General features: G+C 37.5%; 1 protein-coding gene and 3 non-coding genes across 4 annotated transcripts; all 4 read left to right on the top strand.

The window, feature by feature from the left end:
• Nucleotides 1-1,786: 1,786 nt before the first annotated feature.
• Nucleotides 1,787-10,593, top strand: ncl (nucleolin). Its single transcript, XM_027157406.2, has 17 exons — nucleotides 1,787-1,988; nucleotides 3,456-3,557; nucleotides 3,688-3,790; nucleotides 4,073-4,174; nucleotides 4,324-4,446; nucleotides 4,548-4,691; nucleotides 4,933-5,082; nucleotides 5,318-5,407; nucleotides 5,928-6,051; nucleotides 6,541-6,677; nucleotides 6,964-7,090; nucleotides 7,197-7,333; nucleotides 8,040-8,169; nucleotides 8,404-8,543; nucleotides 8,816-8,942; nucleotides 9,550-9,821; nucleotides 10,005-10,593. The coding sequence occupies exons 1-17, from the start codon at nucleotides 1,971-1,973 to the stop codon at nucleotides 10,064-10,066; spliced, it is 2,088 nt and encodes a 695-aa protein (XP_027013207.2). The 5' UTR covers nucleotides 1,787-1,970; the 3' UTR covers nucleotides 10,067-10,593.
• Nucleotides 4,794-4,861, top strand: LOC113652081. Its single transcript, XR_003442806.1, has one exon. It is a non-coding gene; the product is annotated as a small nucleolar RNA SNORD82 (small nucleolar RNA).
• Nucleotides 5,128-5,194, top strand: LOC113652077. The gene has a single exon (XR_003442805.1). It is a non-coding gene; the product is annotated as a small nucleolar RNA SNORD82 (small nucleolar RNA).
• On the top strand, nucleotides 9,120-9,247 carry LOC113652073. The gene has a single exon (XR_003442799.1). It is a non-coding gene; the product is annotated as a small nucleolar RNA SNORA75 (small nucleolar RNA).
• Nucleotides 10,594-18,368: the final 7,775 nt, after the last annotated feature.

Raw genomic sequence — 18,368 nt, 5'->3', positions numbered from 1 at the left:
CACGTAGGAACAACAGCACTGCTCAGGGAAATGTTAAAGATGTCAGTGAAGACATCCGCTAACTGTTCTGCACATTCCCTGAGCACCCTGCCAAGAATGTTGTCTGGTCCAGCAGCTTTCCATGGGTTCCCTGCTCTGAGTCTCTAGACTTCAGCAGCGCATGCATCTTAGCAGACATCCATGGCTTCTGGTTGGAGTGTGTGGTGATAGTCTTGGAGACGGTTATGCCATCAATGCACTTGCCGATGTAGCTGGTCACTGATGCCGTGTACTACTCCAGGTTGACGGAGTCGCCATTGGTTGCAGCTTCTTTGAAGAACTCAAAACAGTCCTTGCGAGAAGAGGTGGCTCCTGCTGGCCAGCTTTTCACCTGCTTCAGAACCAGTTTACTAAATTAGCATAACAGAGATGTGGACTGAGTAGTTGAGGTGGGGGCAGGGCTCTGAACGATAGGCATCGGGAATGTTTGTGTAAACAAGAACCAACGTGTTTTCTCCTCAAAGTCCACATACTGATGGGATTTAGGCAGCAGTGATTTGAGATTGGCATGAGTGAAATCTAAGGCAATATGGTAGATATGCCATACAATGTGTACAAAGTATTGGACAACATGTTACTGTATTTTTATGGAAGCACAATTATAGACACTTTTTTTTTTTAAAGGAAATTGTAGGTAAAACAAAGAGCAAAGGTGGATTATCTGTGCTTAGTTTCAAAACTTTAAACAATACATTCAAGATTTGGGTCAAGTCGTGGCCTAATGGTTAGAGAGTCTGACTCGTAATCCTAAGGTGTGGGTTCGAGTCTCAGGCCGGCCATGACTGAGGTGCCCTTGAACAAGGCACCGAACCCCCCAACTGCTCCCCGGGCGCCGCAGCATAAATGGCTGCCCAGTGCTCTGGGTGTGTGTTCACGGTGTGTGTGTGTTCACTGCTGTGTGTGCGCACTTTGGATGGGTCAAATGCAGAGAACGAATTCTGGGTATGGGTCACCATACTTAGCCGTATGTCATGTCATTTTAAAAGATTTATTTTTAAAAGATTTATTGCTTAATGAAATTCAAGAAAGAAAAGAAAAGCATGTGGTATACATTTCCAAAACATGTGTCTAACATGATAGGTGGCATAGATCATTTGTTGAGATGTGTTTTTGATAAACTGTTTGTGAAATTACATGCTGTACATATGTTTACATATGTATCTATATATATATTACATGCTTTACATATGCTACATATTTATCTGCACTTGTCTATTTGCACTTCTAGAAGATGCCAAACTGCATTTCGTTGCTGTGTATCTGAATTATGCAACGACAATAAAGTTATATATATATATATATATATATATGTATATATGTATATATATATATATATATGTATATATATATGTATGTATGTATGTGTGTGTGTGTGTGTGTGTATACACACACTCTTGTACATTCAAAAGATAAACAAACAAACAAACAAACAAACAAACAAATAATGTTGAATTGAGCGCGCACAACAGCTGGAGACCCGGATGAGAAACAGTATCTGATTGGTCTTGACAACGCAGGCGGTGTTTAAAGGGATTTATAGTTCAATTGGAATTGAATTTTAAACTTTTGAACAATTAATGTAGATTGCAATAAAAATAGCTTAACACACGATGCATTTCAATAAATCCTCACATTTTTTTTTCGTTCAACATTTTACGCCGTTGTTATTTCACGTCCTGATTACTAAAAGCTGTTTAAAAAAACTGCATTACCCACAATCCATCTCTGTCAGCTCTCGCTAGTTTGTCAAGCAGTTAACAGGGAATGGGAGGAGATGTGTTGAGACGCTTCATCGTGCTGCAGCGTTTCTTTTGCCGTCTAACCGAGTGCACACCAGGCAGCTGAACTGAACCACGTGCGAGTGACCTGCAGAAAAAAAGAGATCAGTTTTAACTCATTATTATAGTGTTTCTGTGGAACACCTACCAGCCATGGTGAAACTCGCGAAGGTAAAAATCTCTCTTCTTTTCATTTTGTCTTTTGACGAAAAATCAAAATGAAGTCTTCGCGTTGACGCTCGCTTTTTATGTCGAAGTTTAAGCTCACCTCCTTATTATCGTTAGCTAGAGCAATGCGTGTTTTTTTTTAATTCAACGTTTTCACGATTTGAATTTCACTTCCGTTTATTCGGTGTGTTTTTAAAACGTGTTAAAATCTTAATACGCCACCATATTGCACTGAAAAATGGTGGATTCGGATTTGAACGGCCTTAGCCATGTTAGAAACCAGCGAGGCCGAGTATTAAATGGCTGCCTTTTGGATACGTAGTGCTTCTTCGTAGTGTACATAGGCGGTTAGTTCATACACGACGAAGGGCACTAGAGTAGGAAGCGTCCCGCCATTTGTAATTCTGCCCAAATCTGATTCTAAACTTAAAATGGCCGATATTGGGCCTCTGTGCTTTTTGTGCAGGTTAAATCAAAACTTTTCCCCCCGCTTCATCTAGAAGAAAGTAACACATTTAATGTTAATTATTAAAAAGACAGTTATTTGCCGTTATACGACAGTTTAGTTTTAAAATGTGACGTAGCGACAACGCGCCGCATTAACGGTTCCCTGTGTCACAGCTAACGCTGGTTAGCCAGTTAGCAACCTCGACTTTGTTTGATCTGTCATTAAATTAAATACATTTAATTATCGCTGCTTATAGGTCGTGTATTAATATTTTTATTTCATAACCTTTTACTGAAGTGTAACTTCAAATCTTTCACTACTCGTTCGGCGCGTGCCGATATTTAAATGAGCGTAAAGCCGTGATGACGTAAATACAAGTGCGCGTGTTTTAATATGGCGCTACGTTAGAGGTTATTAAAATATGTAATGAGTAGATAAATATAATAGAACTTCACCGCTGTATGTAGTGCATTAAATATTATACATTTGTATGTGTTCTGTTGCAGTGGTGGGCTCTTCGATTAGCATGCTAGGCTACGCCATGCGTCCCATGAGCCCACGTGGGGTTGTCCCTCAGCACACGTGGCCTTTTGTGCACGTTTATTTTAACGAGTTTTAAGATTTTAACTTTATCACGTGCTTTATTTTAGAAGTTTGTTTCCATCCGCTGTCTTTTGTCTTTTATAAAGATTTTACACACAGCGGTAGTTATATGAAGTTAAAAGGTAACAGTAAAGTACACGTGCTTTTAATTGCATTGTTTAGTTTTAATACGTGACCAATAATTTAAGTGTTCTCACCATTTTTATAAGGATTTAGTTGTACCCGTGCTTTAATTATTTTTATAAATACATTTGAATCTTTTGCCCATAAATAAAATCACTAATTCTATTTATTAACGTGGAGCTTCTGATAAGTGGCTTAATTTGAGTGCTGTAAAATTAATGAGATGCCATAGCTGCCACAGTTTCATGGACACGTGGGGAGAGCATAATAAAACACTATTTCGCTTAATATTTCAGGGGGCAAAGAAACAAGTGAAGGAAGCCCCACCAAAGAAAAAGGCTCCTCCACCTCCAAAGCAGGTCGAAGAGTCCAGTGAGGAGGAAAGTGATGATGAAGAGGTAAGTGTGGCAACATTGTGCATGTTGATGTTTATGGTATTGTCACTTAGCACAGGTCTGTACATTAATATCATAGTTTACTTATTGTATTTTCATTTATTGATTTTTTTCAAATTGTATGTAAATTTAGGCTCCACCACCTAAAGCTGCAGTGAAGAAGAATGCCACTCCAGCAAAGGCAGTAAAAAATGGAAAAGCCCCTGCCAAGAAAGAAAGTGACGATGATGAATCTGGTGGGTTCTGCATTAGGGTTTTTTTTTTTTTTTTTTTTTTTTTTTTTTTTTTTTTTTTTTTTTGTGGTGAATACATAAAGGTATTTCAGGGTCTGGAGTTATTACGTATTGTCAAATAAAATGTCAGTGATTTGTTTAATTCTTCTGGATGTGAGGTTATGCACTTTAAAAATAAAATAAAATGGAGAGAAAGAAAGCTGTATACTAATAAATGGAGTGTGTATTGCATTCAAGCCTGACACTGATTCTTTTGCTTTTCCTTTCTTTTTCCCTTGCTAACAGAGGAAGAGGCTAAAGTTCCAGTCACCAAAGCAGCTCCTGCCAAGAAAGCAGCAGCTGCTGCGGAATCAGATGATGATGAGGATGATGATGATGAAGAATCTGGTACATGTCCTGACTCTTTATATAGAGTTTAGCTTGAACTGATTGATCCTGGCCTGGCTATATGTGTGCTGTTGTCATTAAAATCAATTTTAAACATGTCTCTCTCTATTACCCCCCACCCCCAAATATTTTTTTGCCCCCCTTTACAGAGGAGGAGCCACCCAAAAAGGCTACCCCAGCTAAATCAGCCAAGGCTGCCCCATTGAAGGGTAAAGCAACTCCTGCAAAGAAGGCGGAGTCTGATGATGATGAGGATGACGACGACGACGATGGTACTGTATACCATAACATCACACATTTATATTTCAATAGATGTATTGGTACAGATTATTGTGGATAGAGCCTGGCTTATGCTGAATGTTTAATTTGACAGATGAGGAATCAGAAGAGGAGGCTCCTCCTCCTAAAAAAGCAGCTCCAGCTAAACCTGCCGCTAAAGCAGCTCCAGCTAAACCTGCCGCTAAAGCAGCTCCAGCTAAACCTGCCGCTAAAGACGAGTCGGAGGAGGAGGATGATGGTATATAACTTATTTATTTTTTTAGATTTAAGAAATGCTCACTTGCTTCTCAATATTACTAGATGATAAATCTATTTAACAGAATTATAATTTCTATAGCAGTGCACAGATGATGAGTATTTAGGGACTTAATACTGACTGTATGTGATGTGGAGTTTGCTCTGATGTGCCCAGTTTCTCCTGTTTCAGCCTCAGTGTTTGTGGTGGATCTTTGCAGTAACTGATTTTTTGTCTAATACAGATTCAGAAGAGGAGGAAGAGGAAATGGACACGACGCCTGCACCAGCTAAAAAAGCACCAGTGAAGAAGGCCAAGGAAGAATCTGAAGAGGAAGATGATGACGACGAGGAAGATGATGATGACGACGAGGATGACGACGACGAGGAAGAAGGTAATTTTTACAATTTTGTACTTAATTTTCCTGTTTTCATGCCAGTGCACAGATGATGACTCTCAAGGGACTTAATACTGACACTTGATGATTTTATTTTGATCTGATGTGCTCTGTTGCTACTGTTGGAGCATTTATTTTGATTTTAAATAAATGAATTAATCCCCCCCCCCCCCCCCCCCCCCCCCCCCCCCCCGAAGTTAAATGTTTGTGTGTTCACTTTTTGTAATTGCAGCTGCTCCTGTAACACCAGGAAAGAGAAAGGCTGATGTAAAGAAGGATAAAGAAACACCACCAGCTAAAAAAACAAAAGCTGATGGTGAAGGTAATATTCTTTTGGAGTTTTGAATAAATTATGTCCCAATAAATAAACCTGTTATTTGCTAATACTCTAATCATTCACCTGAGAAAATGAATTGAATAAACTTTAAGAAGTGGTGTGCAGTTACTTTTGAAAGCACAATGAGCAAACTTTCTTGAACATGTCTGAAATTTACAGCTTTAAATTTGACTTATTGTATGGATGCTGGTGATTCCTTCCATCAGTGTTAAATATCTGCTTACTACACAATTAAACATCTGTTTGCAAGGAGTGTTTGCCATACGTCTCTGTGAATGATTATCAGAGCTGCTGTTATAGAAAATGAATCAACAACTGACCACAAGCCAAAATTCAAAAATGTTGTGAAGGAAAATTCAATTTTCTTTTGGTTAATTGTATTTATATGTTGTATTACAATCTCTGTATTACTAATCATCTGTTACTCACTTGTTTTAATGAACTTTCGGTCTGATTTAGTTTCAGATGTTAACTTTATCTATTTCTTTATTTTTAATATATTCAGCTTTCAGCTTGTTTATGGGCAACCTGAACGCAGATAAGAGCTTTGAAGAAATTAAAGAGGGCATCAGCAAATTCTTCAAGAAAGAGGGCCTTGATATTCAGGATGTTCGTCTTGGAGGCTCGAAGTAAGTTGTTTTCTCATATATATATATATATATATATATATATATATATATATATATATATATATATATATATATATATATATATATATTTGTGCTTTCATTAAGACAATTTATTTTCAGAGTGAGTTGTTAATCTGTAGCTGGAGCAACTAAACCTTTACACAAAAGCTACAAAATCAGTTGGCAGGGTGATCTCATGAATTGTCTCAGTATTCTTTTGTGTTCCTAGTAGATTCTTTTTGTCACGATTCTGATATGATGCAGATAATTTGCTGCAATAAATTTGCATAATCCTTTTTTCTTAAATATTTGAGTATTTTTATTTTTAACCTTTTCTGATTTCAAGTATTGTGATTTGTGATCAGACTTTGCATTGATGTGGTTGAATCGATGCCCATAATAACCATGCCCATCAAGCATTATTCTTTTTTGGCTTGTATTGTTTGTGGGTTTATTTCCTGTTGCTAATCATTTAGCTTGCTATTGCAGGAAGTTTGGTTATGTTGACTTTGGCACAGAAGAAGAGCTTCAGCAAGCCCTTGGCCTCAGCGGGAAGAAGTTTATGGGTCAGGCGATCAAACTGGACCGAGCAAGAAGCAAAGAGGACTCTCAGGAAAGCAAAAAGGGTAATGTGTGTTACTTATTTATAGTAACAGAGATGTGCATTAGATATGAAATATGACACATTGGCATTTTTAAAATAGTATTGACATCCATTACATAATGTATGTTAGTCAGCATGTGCCTATTTAGCACAGAGGAAACCAGATGTGATGAAGCTTTTTTGAATCCTGAATGCACTTGTCTGTGTGGGGTTTAAAGATAGTCAAGTACTGATCTGGTGGCATATGTTTAAATCTGCTTTACTGTAAACAGCACTTGTCTGATTTTATTTGATACATTTGTGTGTAGAGAGAGATGCCCGGACACTGTTTGTCAAAAATCTGCCATACTCAATAACCTCAGATGAGCTTAAGGAGATTTTTGATCAAGCACTGGATGTCAGAGTACCTGTCGGCCCCAACGGCAGCAGCAGAGGGTAAAAAACACTAAATCCACTTAGTTAACTATAATAAACTACCACTGAATGAATTTGATTTAATTAGCATTCAGAAATAATTGACACAATTCGTTATCCTTGACAGAATTGCGTATATTGAGTTCAAGACAGAAGCAATTGCTGAGAAAATGATGGAGGAGACACAGGGTTCAGACGTTCAGGGCCGATCCCTCATGGTGGACTTTACAGGTGCCAAAAGCCGACAGGGTGGCAAAGGACCAGGTGAGTTTTTAACCATGTACAAACGAGAGTCCCATAAGTACTTGTGACATTGTAAAATAGTATGATGGAAAGATGAGGTCCAGTATTCATAAAGATTGAGAACATCTCGAAGAGCTCCTGATCTAGCTTAAATGTTTCTGATTAAGAATCTTGGGTCAAGAGGGATTCAGGACCAATCTCAGCAAGTCTGAGCAAGGAAAATCCAACAACTTGGAGTAGGGAATGTGTAGGGAATAAACCTTGTGTAGGGAATAACTTTGTGACCAATCATATTAGAGATGCGCCAACACATTTTGTTACAAATGTCAAGTGAATGTAAACATATCTGACATATCTGTGCAGAAATGTAATGGCACCAAATTATGAAAATTTCTGCTGCTATGGCATTTCGTCACTAGGAGCAACTATTTGCACTAGGAATTTTCATGAATGCGGTCTGTGGTCTTAGCAGCTTTTGTTTACATACCATCCTTGTGCTCTTAAATTGATTGAACAGTAATAGCACCTTTCATTCATTGCTCTCTAGTGGTTGCCTGTTAACTGAGTGTAACAGCAGCAACAAATTAAACACACCAAGCTAGTCAAGACACTCGGTTACACTCAGTGCATGTCTTAAATGCAGACTACACATGCAATATCAAGTGTATGATATTGGACTTGTGGTTTACTGATTTCCATAAAACTTGCATTTTTTTCCCCTCTTTAGCGTCTGCACCTGCAAACAAAGTTCTGGTTGTAAATAATCTAGCATTCAGTGCCACAGAGGAGTCTCTTCAGAGCGTGTTTGAGAAAGCTGTCGCTATCAGAATACCACAGAATAACGGCCGGCCAAAAGGGTAAGTCTTCATGCGTTGATCTGAGATTTTTAAATTGAATCTGAATTTTAAAAATTCTGAATTGTTTAATGCCACACATGATGAACATTTTGTCTATCTGAATCTCTATGTTGCTCTTTAAGATAGTCAAGTCCTGATGTGGCTTTATTCAGTCAGACTCGGTTAGAACGCTCTACGCTTTTAGTAAATCAGCATATTTCCTTCTAACAAACTAATCATGTGCATTACTTTCAGATATGCTTTTGTCGAATTTGAAAACACAGATGATGCCAAGGAGGCTATGGATTCATGCAATAACACAGATATTGAAGGCAGGAGCATCAGACTGGAGTTCAGCCAGAGCAGAGGAGAGAGTGGAGGCCGAGGAGGATCAGGTTAGTGTGATTAACCCCTGGTCTTGTAGAACAAACTTATTAGCTAGAACAGTCCTGTTTATTTGCCCAGTCACATTATTTAGTTGTTCAGATAAATGGATTTAAAGCTTTGAGCTGTAAAATTTTAGCTGTGAGCAGTTTTCTCCTTATGTGACTTTTTTCTTTTTCTGTTTAGGAAAAGTAACATGCTAAAGTATTATTATGCTGTAATGTATTGCCACTTTGGAACCTGAAATGGAGCTGACATTTAAATTTCTTTTCTTTTTTTATAGGACCCACAAAAACACTGTTTGTTAAAGGCCTATCAGATGACACGACAGATCAAACGCTGAGGGATGCTTTTGAGGGTGCTGTTGCTGCCAGAATTGCTACAGATAAAGATACCGGATCGTGTAAAGGGTAAAAAAATTATTGCTGTACTAACATTGACACTAGATTATATTACTGAGTTGTTTCTTGGAAACCAAATAGAAATTTCTGAACATTTTAGAATTTTTTTCCCATTTAAATTGAGTTCAGAATTAACATTCCTTGTTTATTTAAAAATAAAAATCACCTTTAATATATATTTCTATTATCTTCTCATGAGCTCCTCTCTGTCTCATGGTGACAGCATGGATTCGCACGAGAAGTAGATTCACATCCACATCAATACGAGTCTCTCCTCTATGATGGGAGTTGCTTATGTCTGATGTGAGACACCTGACCATCACACTTAATGTTTATAGCATGTGCATTTCAACCCAAATAAAACTCAGTGTAAAGTGCACTTCATTTATACTTGAGCACTATCACTGTCAGTCTTGTAATATAATCAGTATATTATTAATGCCCTCTAGTCTATTAGCTCATTCACAGGGACTTGCTTTATAAACCAAAGTTTGTTTGTTTTTTTAAAGGAATCAGTTTTGGCAGTTAAACTATGGGTTCTTAACACTGCAAACTTCTTGCGCATTGCAGTTGACGTTATGATACTGACCTGTAACGTGGGCGCTGTGTTTTGCAGGTATGGTTTCGTTGACTTTGACAGTGAGGAAGACTGCAAAGCAGCGAAGGAAGCGATGGACGATGCAGAGATAGACGGAAATAGAGTGACTCTGGACTATGCCAAGCCAAAAGGAGAAGGAGGAAGAGGTGGTGGACGTGGAGGGTTTGGAGGTGGACGAGGAGGATTTGGAGGACGAGGAGGGTTTGGAGGAAGAGGAGGTGGAAGAGGTGGATTTAGAGGTGGGAGAGGAGGCGGTGGACACCGCGGTGGGGGTAGAGGAGGATTCAGAGGTAATTAATGCATCCCGTTACACACAGTTTCTTGCATGCATTTCGTGGTTTTAGTTCTTGTACTAAACATAAACCTAGCAATATTGTGTTGAAATTACATCAGCTAAGACCTGTATTGGTGCCATGTTTAACTACTTTTTTAGATCAGCTTTAATAATAATCTCTTTAATATTCCCCCCACAGGTGGCCGAGGTGGTGGAGGTGGAGTAAAACCTCAAGGAAAGAGGATCAAATTTGATGATTAAAAAGTACCCTCCTTTTTTATATATATTTCCAAATACAAGGACTGTGTTTCTTCTTGAGTGGTCTGTTGGGCATTCCAACATCCATATTTTTCTGTCTGAAAGCTTCTTGCATCCTCATATGTTCCTCTTCATCTCTGTACATCTTCATGTTTTCCCCAATTTTGTGGGAGAAAAGTTGAAATGTGAATGAATGTTCTTTATTTTTCCCTTCATTTTTACTGTTTTTGTTAAAATATCCCTAAATAAGTTTTGTTTATTTTTTTCTTTAGGTGCGTGTTTTACCATAAACTGTACAAAGCCTATTATAAAAGATGAACGATTAAACATGCCCAATCATGTGTTTGGGCTTTTTGAAATCTGGTTAAATTGTGTACTGTCATAAATCTGTGTGAGTTGTTGCTTTGATCAGAAATGCCTTGATGGTTTGTAGAGAGCAGTCAGTGTCTGGATTATATCTAATTACATAAACTTTTTACTTGTTTGTGTTGGAAGTGATAAATTTTAAATAAACTTAATGATTTGTAACAGTTGTGCATCCTGTTATTTTTAAAATGAGTGAGTGTTGTAAATACCCCATGGGGCTGCCTATGTGAGTGGGGGGGAGGCAAGATCAGCTATATTAAGAAACAATGAATAAACTACATTTAACATAAGATAATAGTAATTGTTCTTAGCCCCCCTGTTTCAGACTTGACTTCCAATAACTTAGGAAAGGTTCACATATTAGTATGTTAGTCAAGTGTTCACAAACCTTTGCCCATATTGTACAACGACAAAGAAACAACCTTACTGGAGTAACACATTTGTGAATAGAAGTGTATACTATATATACAAGCTGATTCTGATTCCATTATACAGAAACACTAGTTCATGCATTTGTTACCTTTAGGATGGATTATTGTGATGCTTTACTGTCTGGATGTTCCAGTAGGAAAATAAACAAGCTCAAGCTTGATTATAAAATACTATTACTAATCTATAAAGCACTTAATGGATTTGTGCCGCAGTACCCGAGTGAACTTTTGTTTTTTTTATGATCTGTCTACTTCGATCAAAAGGTGCAGGCTATTTGTAGTACCTCAAGTACAAAATGCTACAGCAGGGGGCAGAGCTTTTCTAATAGAGCCCCACAGTTATGGAACAGACTTCCAGTTCAGACTTCCAGTGTTTGGGACTCAGACACAGTCTCAGTGTTTAAGTCCAGGCTAAAAACACATTTGTTTAGTCTAGTTTTCTATGAATAGCTTTTCTTAGGTAAAGGAGCAGATCTGAAGGGTTCATGGGCATAGAGTGTTTAGTGAACTGGGATGTCTGGATGCTGTCGGCTTATCACCCTCACAGGTCGCTCAGGTTTGCAGACTGTGGAGTGGTGGGATGCTTTACATCCCAGGAAGCCCTCATGTCTGTGTCACCTTCCGGCTCTAGTCTTTTAGTTATGCTGTCATAGCTAGTCTTGCCGGAGTCCCTGTCTGCACTTTGCACATTATTTACATTGTCCATCACCTGATTACATGTTGTATCCCTGGTTGGAGTCTCGTCTCATGGGATTGTTGTGGATAGAGTCGCCCGGAGACTGTCAGCTGTATGGTCTTGTCTTTATCAGCAGTCATTTGAAGACTTTGACAGGAAGAAATAAGTGTTAGGTCTGTGCTGAACTCAGAGTTTGTGATGACCCATTAGTTCCACAGGAGCTCTCAGTTGCACTATAATAAACTGTTGTAGAAAGGACATTATTTACGTTTACATTATTTACTGTCCAGTGTCACCCAAATGAGGATGGGTTCTCTTCTGAGTCTGGTTCCTCTCAAGGTTTCTTCCTCATATCATCTCAGGGAGTTTTTCTTTTTTCCGCTGTCACCTCTGGCTTGCTCATTAGGGATATGGATAGATATATAGTACTTTAAATTTTAAATTCATTTTGACTGCTTTGAGACAATGGGAATTGTTAAAAGTGCTATACAAATGAATTGAATTTGAATTTTAAATTTGAATTCGTAACGCAATTAACTATCTGAGGATCAGAAAGAAGTAAATAGATTGTCCATGGATTATTTGGATTATATATAACAGTGGTGTTAAACACCATTATGGATGAGTTTGGCAGTAAATAAGTGAGTAACGAGACAGGCAATGCTGTTATTAGTGATCTGTCTGTGTGTGTGGTGGGGGGTGGTGACCACAACAGGTCTATACCATTTTGTTACATTTACATTTACAGGATTTAGCAGACCTCTGTAAGGTAGGTCGCCCTTAGCGGGATTTACATTTGTATCTAATGTTTTATACAACTGAGCATTAAGGGCCTATTAAGGGCCTTGGTTAGGGGCCCAGCAGCGGCAGCCTGGTGGCCGTGGGATTCGAGCTCACAACCTTCCGAATGTTAGTCCAACACCTTAACTAGGCTACCACATCCCTGGTTTACACTGAGTGTTATTGATAATATTGCAGTGCGAGTCTTCATGTTGCATAGTAATGCTGGAAAAGTGAATATTTGGCTACTGTACGTCAGATGATTGATTAGGGATTGAAAAATACTTAAGTAGCTGTACTTTTTTGGGTACTACTATTTTGGGAGGATTTTATTGTGGCTTTAAAATGTTGCATTAACTTTAAGTAGCCTGATAAACCACTTAAGAGTCAAGCTTATTAAGTTTTGCAACCGGTTGATTACTTTTTTTTACATTTATTTTACATCTAGACACATAAAATGCACAAGTGAAAAAATTGGTAGTACAGAAATAACATTAGGAGAAACTTAAAAACAGTTGAGATTTTGGACAAGATGGAAATTTAGCTTATTCTGCCACTGAATCAGTCCTTTGCTTGTATTTTTTTATGATGTAGGAGTGTAACAGGTTTATGTTTTTACATTATGTGTATATACGTTCACCATCCACTTTATTAAGTACACATGTACACCAGTCATGTGGAAACAGCACAATGCATATGATCAACAATACAGGTACAGGTCAAGAGCTTCAGTTCCCATCATACACCTGACTGAGGTACTGATCATACACCTGTGGCATGAAGGTTGGTGCCAGATGGGCTGGATTAAGTATTTCAGAAACTGCTGGTTTCCTGGGATTTACATGCCTCCAGAGTTTGTGTGAATGTTCATTGTAGAACGGAATCTCCTGCTGATCCACTAGAGGGCAATGATGAAAGAAAAAAGGAAAGAAAAAAGCAAAATTGCAGGATTGCAATTCTTTTAAACCCTATAAAAACACAATTACCCCAATGATGCCCTCAACCTGCTGATTTAAACCCACCAACCACCATGTAAGGGTAAATGAAGGAGAAAGCAGAACAAATGAATTAACAAACAAGCAGACAAAAGAAAAGATGACAAGGTAGAACCTAGGGAAAAAAGGGGAGGAAATATGTGCTATATGTTCTGGTGAGTAACTCAGGGTTGTATGTTGAGCTAGCAATCAGGTTTATGTATCTGATAATACAATAGCATGCATATGAATTCAGCTGACAGGATTTAAATCATAAAAACATAATTTGTTAAACTTTAAAGGAAATGCAGCAAATAATATAAATAAAGTTGACAGTAAATTTTGTTGGTCTACACAGACTGGGATAAGGAAGGACACAGATTTTATTTGTGGTCACATGACCACATGAATGAATAAAATCTCTGCTTCATTGCTGATCCAATTTACTCCTTTTCTCTCATCGCTGCAGTCATAGTTTCCTCAGTTTCATTCTGCTGTGTGTGTGTGTGTGTGTGTGTGTGTGTGTGTGTGTGTGTGTGTGTGTGTGTGTGTGTGTGTGTGTGTGTGTGTGTGTGTGTGTGTGTGTGTGTGTGTGTGTGTGTGTGTGTGTGTGTGTGTGTGTGTGTGTGTGTGTGTGTGGTCAGATTCCCACTGTGAGGCCGAGAGTCACCGCTGGAGTCTTTTCCCCACCATAAAAGAAAAATGTGCATGAGAGCAATGAGAGCAAAGAGGCTGTCAAGCTCCATTAAACACTTTCACTGACAAAACATCATCTACTGAGAACTACAGGGTTCCTTCATCATCTTAAAATCATCTAAAATACACAAGTTGATTATTTTTCTAACAGCACAGATCTGATTGTTTTACTCCTCTTACACCACAGTACATTGACCTACAATTTATAGTTACATTTAACGTTGTGGAGAACCCACTGCACATTATCACTTACATTATAGCAGAAATCATCAGTCAACAGTCACAATCAGGATTTTTTTCTTCTTCTAGACATAATAATAACAACAACAACAACAACAACAACAACAACAATAATAATAATAATAATAATAATAATAATAATAATAATAATAATAATAATAATAATACAATTATATTAATGCACTTATTCTAATAATTTATCATAGTAAATTAATAAACACTTTCGAACCAATAATCTAGAATTCTGGGGGTGTAACAGCAGACCAGGTGGTCCGCATATTAGATTTGGCACAGGTTTTGCAGGATGCCCCACCCTGCTGCTGGCTAGATAACGATAAGTTGAGCCATATTAAACCTTCATGAGATGAGTCTCTGGGAAGAAGAACTAAGACAGATTTATCAACAGTATTAATCATTAATCATTATTAATAATGGACAACTCGTCACTTAGCCCCTCTCTGCGGGCCACCCGCTCACCTCACCATTCATCTTTTCCTTTCATTGTTCTGTGTCCTTAACCATGGTGACTGTTTATTTCTCTAGCCATTTCCCAGAATGCCTTGGCCTCCATGTCGTGTGTCTCCAGACACTTTTAAATCACCCTTGGAACCTCGGAAACCAAAAATCTGCGGCTGGAAAATTTAAAATGTACCGTATTCAAGATGATGAGTCTGGAGTCCAGCTGTGAGTAGAAACGTAAAGCCAAGGCCATATGTGTTAAACTCCCTCCCCAACACAAACACACATATACACCCAAGAAATTATAGATTGTATGTCTGTAATAGTTTAACCATTGCCATTATTTATAAAGCATTATTTAGTGTAGTGAATGTTGCATACACTGGAGACCCAACATTGTTAGCTTGTTGGATATGTTGGATATTTTGGTATTTTTTTGTCACATAGATGTAGCTTAGTGGTTCATCAGATGGTTAACAGCACTAGTTCTGTAAAAGCCTTTGTAGTAAGAGTTACATATAATTTTTATATAATAAAGCTTATTAATGCATGAAATATGGTGCACGTTTTTGTTTTTTAAACCAGGGTCAATTCAAACATTTCATTGTGGCACCGAAAGGCAATGGTTTGCTTCATACCTGAAAGGCCTATCATATAAAGTGATATGGAGGGAATCCATATCTGCTCTCCTCTGGGGTCCCGCAAGCACTTAGTCTTCTGCTGTTCTCCCTCTATACTCAATCTGCTGGTGAGGTCATATCATCACAATAGTTTTCATACCACTGCTATGCATTCAACTCATCCTTTAATTTTCTCCCCAAAAAAACTCAGGTTTCCACTTAGGTCTGGTAGACTTAAAGATGGCAGTTCGTCAGCTTAAAATGAATCCCAACAAAACTGAACTGCTATTCATCCCAAGTGATTCAGCCACACAAAAGGGTCTTGTAACTCTCTGATCTCACTTTCGTTGAACGTGCACAACCTTGGGGTTACAATGGACTTACTTTGCTCATACTCATGTCTGTTTCTTCCTTACAACATCATAAGGATTTGTCCACTGTCCACACAGGCTGCTCAGGTGCTTGTCTGAATCCTGAATGCAGCTGCATGCTTTGTTTTTAAACCTTTATAAATTCTCCCACACCAACCCAATGACTTCTTGTAGCCGAATGCATCAGATGCTTGACTACAAAGCTAAACATTCACCAGCTCACACTTACCTTAATGCACTGAGTAGAATAAACTTCCCTTTTGTCACCGGCTGAAGTATTTAAATTAGTATTTAAATTTATCTATGTCTGTGTGCTTTTCCCAACATGTAATAAATCAAGTGAACAACTAAGCGCTAAATAAACAATATAAATTCATGAATGGAAAATAAACACAAATGTAGCAATTGAAAAATAAAATAAATATATATAGGAAAAGTACATAGGTAAATTAGCAAGTAAATTTCCTGTCAAAGAGACAGCAGGTATTACTAATAATATAATAATATTTATAATCACTAATTAAGTGCTAATTTTTGTTTGTTCTGATTTTTCCTGTGCATCACAGCAGTAAAAAATAGAAATTGAGTGAAAGTGTACAGTTAATTTTGCTAATTAATTTTTCAGTTATTGACACAATTTATCCATAGGGATTGTTTTGTTAATGTTGTATTTTTTGCACAGTTTAACTTCAGAATGGGAGGAATATATTTCATAAATTAAATGTCTTCTCCTTCATTATTATTATTATTATTATTATTATTATTATTATTATTATTATTATTATTATTATTATTATTATTATTATTATTAATTTCACCACTCACCCACCCACAGTTCACTTTTGCATGTTTCACTCTGGTTGTATTTATTTTACTTTAAACTGTTCATCAGAAAGCTTTTATGCATTAAACTCCCTCAAAGTCCAGTTTTCCACCAAAGAGAAATTAGTAGTCACTAATCCGGCTGCTCCTAATGACCTGGAAAAGCCACCTTGAGACATTAAAGTTACAAATTTCCTGTCAAATCGCGTGCCAGTCATTTTTAATCCAAATCTCTGTTGAAACAAATCTCACACACCTGCAAAAACACCAAGCAATGTCTTTCAACACGCCTGCCTGAGCCTATGCATAAACTCTTACATAACTCACTCAGGCCTTGGACTCAAGTGCTTAATACAGTGATACCATCAAGAACCACGTAGTTATCAAAATAATCAACTAAAACACAGCTTGGGTTTAAGAAGTGTGTTCACCCGGGTGGTCTGAAAAATTAATGAGCAAAAATTTGGAACCCTGGGGCAATAAAATTAAACCCAGAGGAGGAGGATGGAGAAACAGAACAGGCAAAGTGAAGATCCGAGACTGAGAAGGTATGAAGCTGATTCTTATATGTGATTGTCTTTAGTGGATGTATCCAATTTGAATTTTAATGAAGCAGCACACACAGTATGACTGATCTTGCCTATTTTGCCAATGTTGCAGACAGATTAACTTCTAAAATCCAGATTAATTAATAAAATCCAATTTGCAAAGATATGGGTAGATCAATCAGTGGCAGGATTGAGGGTTGTTTTTAGCATAGATTTAATAAATAAGGATGAGTGATGTTCATATTATATAAAATATCATTTGATTCTAGCGATAATTCTCTGATAATATAGAATTTTTTTTCTTAAAATAGTTATAATGAGAAGTGTGAAGACATTTATTTCTAATGAGGTAGATAAATAAATCTTTACTTAATCCATATTTTGTGTAACAGGGTTGTTCATTCATAAACTCAAAATAAAGAAAAAAGAATGAGAGAACTTTTTTCCCTCAACTTCTATTCAAACATGTGACTTAGAATAACATGGAATATTCCAACAATTTCACGGGGTGAAGGTGTTCAGGTAACAGGGTTTGAATGGTAAATAAAATGTATTTTCCTGACCTGTAATAAACAACTCATAACAAAGGATGTCTGAAGAATGAAATGTTAAATGGATTTCCACCAAATGCTACAGACACAATTTGTGATGTGCTTTAGTGATTATATTTGAAGTTAATGAGTTAATGTGAAGTTGTAATGAGTTATAATAAGTGCTGTAGATTTTTATGAATGCCTTATTAATTTATGTAACTGAGTGCAGGTTGTTGTAAAGAAAACTATTCAAAGTGTCTTTTTTCCGCTATACTTTATGGACAGATGAGTAAATATATTATCAGACAGAACCCTGATTATGGAATTGCCCCATCAGACACCAAACATAATTTTTCACATTAAAGACTCCACATTTTGAGTGTCCAAGTGACTCGGCTCATGAAATCATCTGGAAGATGTTCAGTCACTTGTCATCAGATATGAGCTCAGAAACAATAACACACTTTCTATGATGTAATAAAACTCAATAAGACCAAAGATGGCAATGAACCTTTTGTCCATTTGGACCCCAGCGAGTGTTTTACTACACAAACACACCCACACACAAATACCTGTGTCTCTCTCTTCCGTGGCGTTCCAGTCTGCTGCAGCTCTACTGACAAACCTGCGATGACAGAAGCCGAAGAAGGAAAACCTCAACATTACAACCGGAGCTGTGCTGGTCAGAAAGCTGAGCAGGACATCAGCACGGTCTCTTTACAACATGCTGATTAAATCCTTTAACCTCTGAGCAAATCGCTTTACTCTATATAAAAAAAAAGAAAAGAA

Source organism: Tachysurus fulvidraco, chromosome 2 (genome assembly GCF_022655615.1).
Source record: "Tachysurus fulvidraco isolate hzauxx_2018 chromosome 2, HZAU_PFXX_2.0, whole genome shotgun sequence".
In the NCBI taxonomy this organism is placed as follows: Eukaryota; Metazoa; Chordata; class Actinopteri; order Siluriformes; family Bagridae; genus Tachysurus; species Tachysurus fulvidraco.
The sequence above is the reverse complement of the archived record's forward strand: the minus strand, read 5'-3'. Positions and strand labels throughout refer to the sequence as shown.

What these genes read in the sequence shown, in the direction of transcription:
- ncl (XM_027157406.2), top strand. An exon ending in GGATGACGACGACGACGATG is followed by an intron (nt 4,447 to 4,547) that starts GTACTGTATACC and finishes TTAATTTGACAG; the next exon opens with ATGAGGAATCAGAAGAGGAG. An exon ending in CTCTCAGGAAAGCAAAAAGG is followed by an intron (nt 6,678 to 6,963) that starts GTAATGTGTGTT and finishes ATTTGTGTGTAG; the next exon opens with AGAGAGATGCCCGGACACTG.